General features: G+C 52.5%; 1 protein-coding gene across 1 annotated transcript; it reads left to right on the top strand.

Moving 5' to 3' along the window:
• Positions 1-1496: 1496 nt before the first annotated feature.
• LOC119527156 (translation initiation factor IF-2-like) lies at positions 1497-5082 on the top strand. The gene is made up of 3 exons (XM_037826899.1): positions 1497-1507; positions 3851-3937; positions 4140-5082. Exons 1-3 carry the CDS (start codon positions 1497-1499, stop codon positions 5080-5082), a joined length of 1041 nt encoding a protein of 346 aa, XP_037682827.1.
• Positions 5083-8871: the final 3789 nt, after the last annotated feature.

The following is an 8871-nucleotide window of genomic DNA, read 5'->3' as shown; positions in this document are numbered from 1 at the left end:
GGGACACATCAGCTAGCTGGGTACCACGGACACACACACACACACACACACACACACACACACACACACACAATCATGCTCCCCTAAAGTCTGTAACTGCAGAGGCACTGGATACCTCTTCAGGACCATGGACAGCTCCCCAAAGTGGCACTCAAGGCCTTTTGGTTCCTGTCTCCTTCTGCAGCCTCATCTTCCAGCTTTCCCACCTCCACCTCTTTACCCACACCTTTCCCCTGCCTGGAATGCCTCTCCCCACCACCATCTCCATCACTCAAAATCTTACTCATCTTCGGAGGCAGCCCAGATCCTTCACAGTCCAACAGCTTCCATCACAGGAGAAAATCCACACTCCTTCCCCTGGCAGACAAGGCCCTCTGGGATCTGACCCTCCATCATCTGTGTCCTCCAGCCTCACAGTCATCACTCTCCTTGTCTCTCACTCTTTCTTTCTCTTCCTCCAACAGGTCCAACAGGCCTTCCCCACACTTCACCCCTGCAGAGCAGGGTTTTCCTGTGTGTTTTCTGTTCCTTCTTTCTGCATGGATGGCCTTTTCTCACCTCTCTTGGCATGGATGGGCCTTCTCATCTTCTAGTATCAGCTTAAAAGTCACCTCCTCAAAGAGGCTTTCCCTGACCACCCTGTTTAAAGAGGCCCTTCCCCAAAGGACCCTCCACTACGTCACCCTTTGTGTTGTTGTATCACAGCACTCCTAACTCTGAAACTATCTCAATCATATTTATTTGTTGGATCCTTCTTTTATCTCCCCCTCTAGAATGCACACACCATTAGAACAGGGTCTTTGTCTTGTTCGTGGCCACATCCCCAGCACCCAAAACAGAGCCCAAGAAACATATGCTGAGAGAATAAAACGTCTTTTCTTCCTTGCTTGCTTCTATAGTTCCCCAACTCTCTAATAAGAAGGGTCGACTTAATGACTTCTATCAACTCTCCTGGCAAACATTCCCAGAGTCTATTAGAGAGCAGGAAAGACCAGCAGAAGGAGGAAAATTAATCAGGCCACAGCACAGGAAGAATCTGCCAACAGAAATCTGACCTTCACGATGGGGTCGCAGTGACTTCTTCCCCAACAGGAGTTCACTGCTGCCCTCGGCTCCTCCTCGTTCCCCAAGCACCAGGCACCTTGAACCTTTATTATTCGAGAGACTGGGGGCTCCTCAAGGCTGAAGACTGGCTTTTATTTTCCTGATCCCTCATGGAGACAGGCAAGAGCCAGCAGTGGCAGGGGGCAGGAGTTCAGGAAGCATTTGCTGAACAGAGGAATGAATGGCAGAAAATGTGTCACTGTCTACAGGACTGCAAAAGTAGTCAAGGTGGAGGCTCATTGGAACACGAGTGTCACATGCACCCACATAACTCAAAAGCATTATGAAGCTGGAATCACAGAGTCCCCTGATTCCAGTGGCTACATGGGTCTCTCTTCAAGGGACATGCCTACTACTTTAGCTTCTAAAAACTGCTGTGGAGTGACCGCAACATGTGTGCTGTGTAAGTGTGTGGTGAGCCTAAATCTCGGAAAACCTCGTTGGGAAAATCCAGACAGTGGATTCAAGTAGCCACATGGTGGACACAAGCCAAGTGGATCCCCAAACCCTAGGAGTGGAGAGCCTCAAGTCAGCCATCACACCGCCCCAAATCCACTCTGAGTGAAGTTATCCACTGACCAATGCACAGATCAGTTCTGAAATCTGTAGTAAAACCAGACATAATGACCAGGAAAGGAAGAGCAAGACTAATATTTCTTGAGCACCTACTGTGTGCTAGGCACTGCATTAAGATAAGTTAACAGTGACTTTTCACAGCCACCCTCAAGGTTGTCATTCCCATTGGACACTTGGAAAAAAAACTGAAAAATTAAGTATCTTGCCCAAGGTCACCCAGCTGGCAAACAAAGGGGACTAAGATGGGGGCATGGATCTGGTCTCCAAGCCCACTCTTCTTTCCCTAGGACCTTAAATTACACACCAAGATAAGGAGAGGAGCTGGTCTGGTTCAGAACATCTCTGCCACTGGCTGAGGCTCTATGGCCCCATCTGTGCGTCTCTCTCTGCCACTCTCGGGCTTGACTGACCTCCCATCACGAGCCTCTTGTCAAGCTGGGCCTGCTTCTCGGAGCATCTCATTTGAGACCCAGCCCATGGGAACTGATTTCCTGTGGCCCTGAGAAGGCCGGGGATTTTGTCCTTTTAAAATAGTAATTTCCTGCCGGTGCGGATGGATGCACCAGACACCCTCTGATTTAGTGCTGAGCTCAAAGATCAATCCCAACTAAGATTTTCCAAGGAAAACTCAAATGCTGGGCACCTCCAGGCATCAAGGGAGGGAGAAGCTGCCTCCTCCCAAGACATGAGGCAAAGATGTGTGGTAGGTATCACAAGACTTGCACGTCCCCTTGCAAACTGCAAACTCATGCCTCACACACCACACACACAAGCCTTAAACACAAAACCCACAGACCTCACACATGTCACACATGTGCTTCATGCACCCCATACATCTCAAACATGCCACCCACGTGTCACACACCTCATGCACATCTCACATGCCCCCATGTGTCTCAAACATGCCACAGATATGTCACACACGTGTCCCATGAATGCCTCAAGCAACTGCCTGCCTCAAAAGTGTCACACATGTCCCTCACATGCACGTGTGACTCAAACACACCACCTACACACCTCATGCATGTCATGTGTGTGCCACACACACAGCTCACACATGCCTCACCCATGTTACTTACCTCCACACACACCCAGGGAGGAGGATAAGTGGCAAGAGAGCAAGGCCCTCCCTCTCAGAACACTACAAACTCCAACTTGCAAGCCTGCTCTGGGCTGTGCACTCATTTCATCCTTACCAGCGAATCAGCTAAAGAAGTTTATTAAACCCTCCCTTTATAGAGACAGAAATTGAGCCTCAGAGAGGGGCAATGACTTGTCCAAGATCACACAGCTTTGTGCGATTTCCTCTTTAATTTCCTCCACTCCTCAGGAGCAGCTGCACTGAGTAGGGGTACTCCTTCAAGACCACCACTTCTGCTTTTTGATAGCATTATCTACCTGCTCTTCCCTCTGCACTGGGGAGGGAAACCTGGGTAACTTCCTTGCCCTAAAGCTGTTCCATCAGCACCAAGTCAGGTCAGAGAGAGAGTGCAGGGTCTACCCCCTTGGCTGGGCACAAGTGAAGGCCTGTCAGGGTCTAAGGACACCCACTAAGGCTGCATGGGTGCATAAGCCTGCATAAGGACCTGGGCTGCAGTGGGAGAGAGGTGACAGAAACTGCTTGTCCCCAGGGACAGGACAAGAAGAGACAGGGACCAGCTTTCGCACTTTCACCCCTCCCAGCCCCACAGGAGCTTCTAGTCTGGGATGGAAATGGATCTTTTCTCATAAGGCTGTACTGGTCCAACTTGGGGGACAGACTAGAAGGAGGTGGGGAAGGCCTGGAATTCCTGAAAAGCTTTGTGGACCACACGGACTTGAGTTCCCACCCTGGCTCCCATCACCCTCCTGGCTGTGTGACCTTGGCAAGGCGCATCACCTCTCTTGGGTTCAGTGTGCTCACCTGCAAACTGGAAAGAATAAAATCGCCCTCCTGGGAAGGTGGCTGTGAAGGTTAAAAGGCAAAGGCAGGTAGATGTGAGGGCACCCATTGCGCATCACAAGGCGCCTGCAAGTCCTCCATTATGCCCCCCCAAAGTGAGTAGAGGGGTAAGCTGTGGCCATTCACACCTCACCCCGACCCCCACTCGTAGTTCTGACAATTCTTAATCGGCATCAAAGCCAAACTTTCCTCAGCGGTGACGCGGGTCCTCGCTCCCTCCCCTGCAAGATGTTCAGACAACAGGTACAGGGGCGAAGGAGCAGCCCTGGAGGCGGCCCGGGGCGGAGGGGGCTGCGCCGCAGCGCTGCGGCAGGGGTAGGCCTGGGCCGGGGACAGTGCGGCCGAGTCACCCCTCCATTCCCCGCACACACACCGCTTCTTAGCAACTTTGAGGAACTGCGGGCTCCGGGTTCGTGCGGGGGTGCCGCCGGGCGTGCGAAGGAAAGTTGGGTCCTTGGGACTGCAGCCTTGGGTCCAAGGACCTCTGTCGCGAGCGCCGGGCACATCCTGGCCCCAGGCCAGCTCGCGGGGAGCGAGGAGGCACGTGGCCGCCCGCAGCGACCCAAGGCACGCTCCAGGAACCAGACTCGCGGGCCCGGTCCGGGGATGCGCCCTCGAGGTTTCAGACCCTCCGCTCCAGCGTCTTGCGGTCTCCCGGCCCCGGGTCCCACCTCCGCGCGTGCTGCGGAGACCTCCTCGCCGCCGCCGGCTTTCCGGGAACCCAGACTCCGCTCCGCACCCTGTGTCCTGCGGTAACCCCTTCGAGCGCCCCCTGCTTCTGGGCGCCCCCTGCTCCAGCGCCTCAAGTCCAGCCGCCCGCCTCTGGCCCCCTGCAGGGACCCTCACCAGGCGCCCCTCGAGGTGTCAGCTCCAGGCCGGCTCAGCCCCGGGTCCGCCCTCTGTTCCCGGCGCCGCGCAGGCTGCGCACCCCAGCCCGGGCGGCGCAGAGGCCGCGTCCTACCTTCGTCCGGCAGCCGCTGCAGGCAGAGTGCGAGGTTCCTCCGCCAGCCGCGCATCCCGGCGGCCGCCCTGCGGCCCGGCCCGGCCTCGCCAGCCCGGCTCCGGCCCCGGCCCCGGCCCCAGCCCGGGCCCCGCCCCCGCCGGGCCGGGCGGCGCAGCGCAGCGCTGGGGAGGGCCCCGGGCCCAGGGCGCCGCGGGCATGGGCAGCCGCGCAGGGTGTGGAGAGTGTCGGGCGGCCGCCAGGCGCTCGGCTCCGGCCCCTGAGCCCGCGGCTAAGCAGCGACTCTCCCCGGAGAGCGCGCGCTTTCCCGGGCGCTGGGGGCGGGGCGGGCAGGCGCGGGCGGTCTCGAGGAGGGGGGCTGGAGCGGGACCCCGAGGAGCCCGAGCCGCCGCGCCTCCTTCCTAACCTCCCCCGGGCCGGCTCGCGCACCATCTCCAATCTCCCCCACTCCTGTCCTTCCAACCTTCAACCTAATCACCACCGGTCAGTGAATGAATGAGTGAAGAAAAGGGTGAGCTAATGAATGAATAAACGGGCGTATGAATGAGTGAATGAGTGAATTAGTGAATTAATTGAGTGAATAAATGGCTGAAGGAATATGTGAAGAAGGTGACAGTGAATCAATGAATGGATGAGTGAATCAATGAATGAGTGAGTGCCTCCTGGCCTCAGTACTGTAAGAGGCAAAGGGGATCCAGGACCTTGCGCAGGATCCCTCTTCCCAGCCCTGGGAAGGAGGTCATAGGGTTGCATCTTGCAGATGAGGCAAAGGGGGCTCAGTGGGGGTGGGACTTGTCCATGGTTATAAAGCAAAGACTGGAGCCAGGGTCAGGGGTGAAGTCTGTCTGTCTGCAGGCTTTGTCCACTGCACCTAATCACAGTTCCCTGGGCTCCAGTGGCAGCCACTGAACTTACCACATGGCAGAGGCTCTGAGAAAGAACAGCCAGTGTAATGGGCAGGAGGCTTCTATCCTGAGAAGGCAAATTTGCTTCTTCCATGGGAAAGAGCGAAAAGGTGGGTGGTGCCACCAAATAATGGAGTACTACACAGCCATAAAAAAGAGGAGGACATCCTTTGTGTACCAAAGGGAAGCCATCTCAGAGATCCATTGTTAAGTGATTAAAGCAAAGTGAATGACAGTGTTTACACAGTGTGCAGGAAAAAAAGAGGGCAGGCTCTACACACTTATTTGCTCCAATATGTGGAAAAATATCTCCAGTGGAAACACTGGCTCCCTCCAGAAAAGGAGTCATGTGGCTGGGGGCAGGTGGGAGAGACTCACTTCCTTTCATTGAATCCCCTTTGCCTCTTGAAATTTCAAGCCCTGGAAATGCATTACCTATTCAAAAATAAATAAATACATAAAGTTTTTAAACAAATGTTAAAAAAACACATATAGTATCATCAAGTCTACCGCCCTCTTGCCTGGTCAAATCAGCCTGTTTGCCTAGATGCCCTCCCTCCCACATCCAGTTCAGAGATGGGGAAGATCTTGCTGGTCCGTGCAAAGTTAAAATGAGAAGGCTGATGGTCAGTACAGAGCACATTCTACCCTTGAGTGTGGGGAGGAAAGCAACAGGCCAGCAGAAAGAAGCACTGGATGAGCAGTTCAGAAAGCTTTTGCTTGGGTCCTGGCTTTGTCCATTTTTTAGCTGTGTCCTTAGGCAGATCATTTTATCTCTTTGAGCCCCAGATTCCCCGTCTGCAAACTAGGGATCATCATGATGTCCTAACAGGGTCTTGTAAAGATGGTATTCCAAAAGAAAGTTCAATGGTGGAATCCCAGGCACGTGATATCATCAGGGAAGCCACCTAAATCTTGACCTTCAGAAGTACCCTTTGTAAGGAAGCTTAAAGGTAAGTTTTTTATGTGATCTTAGATCCAGATCTGTCCAGCATCCAGGCACTCCCAGCCAGCACTGCCCACACAGTCACTCATTCGTGCTCCTTAAGACCCTGGAATGGGTCACTTCCCAGCCCAATATCAATCCTGAATTATTTATCACTGAATCACTGAAGTAAGGAGGGCACACAGGTCTGGGGCTGGGGTGAGGGAGGGGCCTGAGCCTGCCGAGTGCTGACTCTAGAACTTGTCTTAATGGCCATGAGCAGCAGAATTGTGAACTACTCCTGTCAACTGCTGGATTGATGGCCTCCATTGCCAGGGCACCCACTGTTCAAGAGGATGACAGAGCTGGAATCATGGCAGGAGAGGCCAGGATTCCAGGACCAAGGAAAGGAAGCCTCCACCAAAAGCGGCCAATTAGGAGGTCTTCAGGACTGGTGCACTAGATCCTTCTTGATCCCAGACCCCAGAACACTTCCTGGTACCTGCAGCCCGCTTTGGTGTAGATTGGGCACAATCATATCTGTTGAGGCAGGGATCTCCAAGGTAAGGTATAGGGGGACTGAGCCAAACCGCTGGGGTGCAGGAAAGAAACATTACTACTTCTCTTTCTATTAGTTTATTAGCTGAAAAATAAAGAAAGTAAGCTTTGCTGGTATGTAGTATATGGATTGACAGTTGTCCATATATTCGATTTGTAAATATATATGCTTTTGGGGGGGTACGTGCTCCCAAATTGTTTTACCGATGGGATATGTGATCACAAAAATTCAGAGAACTCTGTGCAAAGATAATCACAGCCACACAAGCTGGCCCTCTGGAGGGGTAGTTTCCAGGCAATCATGCTCTAACAATTGTTCTGCTGACCATAGGGACCTCCATGCCTTCCCTTCAGCCTGAGACACACAGGGTTCCAGAAAAGCCTTTGTTTTCTGGTTCAGGCTCCTGTGTGATCTTTCAAGGCCTCACACCTAGCTTCTCTTTTCAATCTGTGTCTGGGACTAGCCTCCCCATTACCTGAGCTTTTACTTGGCTCCTTCCCTGATCACTGCTGTGGGAAAATTGGTAGTCTACATTTGTATTGTCCTCCTTGGGAAAAAATAATCTAAATGTTTCCAACTGGTCTACTGGAAGTGCCATTGAACACTGGAAAGAGCAAGGGTTTCAGAATCATCCGTCCCTGGGTTCAAATCTCAGCCCCACTATTCATTCATTTATTATGAATGAGACACTGAACTTTGTGCTGGGGATATATTAGTAACTTGGACAAAATCCTTGCTCTTACCGATCTTACATCCTAAGGGAATGGCTTGCTTGCTGCATGACCTGAAGCAGATCTCTTCACCTCTCCGAGTCTCAGTTTACTCATCTGTGAAGTGGGTTTCATAACCCCCAACCTTGCAGTGTGGCTGTGAGGTTGGGAGGTAAGAATGCAAGTGGCTTGGGACTTGTGATAGAAAGCATCTATTATGGGCTCATTGTGCTCCCCAGAAAAGATATGTTGAAGTCTGGTACCCGTGAATGTGACCTTATTTGGAAACTGAGTCTTTGCAGATATATTCAAGTGAAGATGAGGTCATGCTGAACTAGGGTGGGCCCTAATCCAATGACTGCTGTCCTTATCAGAAGAGGAGAAGAGACAGACAAGAAGACAGCCTTGTGCAGACAGAAGCAGAGGTTAGAGGAGGCTGCCACAAGCCAAGGAATGCTGGAGGCCCCCAGAAGTCAGGAGAAAGGCCTGGAACAGATGCTTCCCTGGAGACCTCAGTGGGAGCACGTCCCTGCAGACATCTTGATTTCAGATTTCTACCCTCCAAAACTGTGACACAGCACGTTTCTGTTGTGGTTCATTGTTTCTATAGCCCTAGGAAACTAGTACGGCATCCCAGAGGCATGGGGCTGGGAAGGACTGCAGTCCAACGCCCTTATTCTGGAGCTGATGACAAAGGCAAATGAGACGGAGAAGCACCTTAGCCAAGGTCACTCAGTGAGGTGGGACAGGGCAAGAACTGCAGCCAGCTATCCTCTCTTGTCCCTTTTCCCTCAAGTCTGAGGCTGTCTGTATACTCCATCCAGGGCTGAGGCCGCCCATAATATTCTGGGGTGGAAAGTAAAGTGTTCTGATCCCAGAGAAAATTCACCCTGTTGCCAGCCAGCCAAGCTGGAAGCAAACATCTTTCTTCTCACCCCATGTGGTTTGAAGTTTTATGTGCCCCAGAAAATCGAGTTCTTAAAGCTAACCCATTCCTGTGGGTTTGAACCCATTTAAGTAGGACCCCTTGATGAAATGACTGAAAGGCTGAAAGTGGGAAACTGACTTGTTGAAAGTCCTCTGGTTAAGAAATAAGGTGAGTGTCTCAGTGAGGCAGCCTAGAGCCAGAGAGAGGGACTTTGAGACTGAATCCTGTCACTTTCTAGCTGGCTGGTGTTGAGCAAGTTTC

Source organism: Choloepus didactylus, chromosome 1, assembly GCF_015220235.1.
Source record: "Choloepus didactylus isolate mChoDid1 chromosome 1, mChoDid1.pri, whole genome shotgun sequence".
NCBI classification, from domain to species: domain Eukaryota; kingdom Metazoa; phylum Chordata; class Mammalia; order Pilosa; family Megalonychidae; genus Choloepus; species Choloepus didactylus.
Note: the sequence above shows the minus strand (reverse complement) of the source record. Positions and strands in the feature narration are given on the sequence as shown.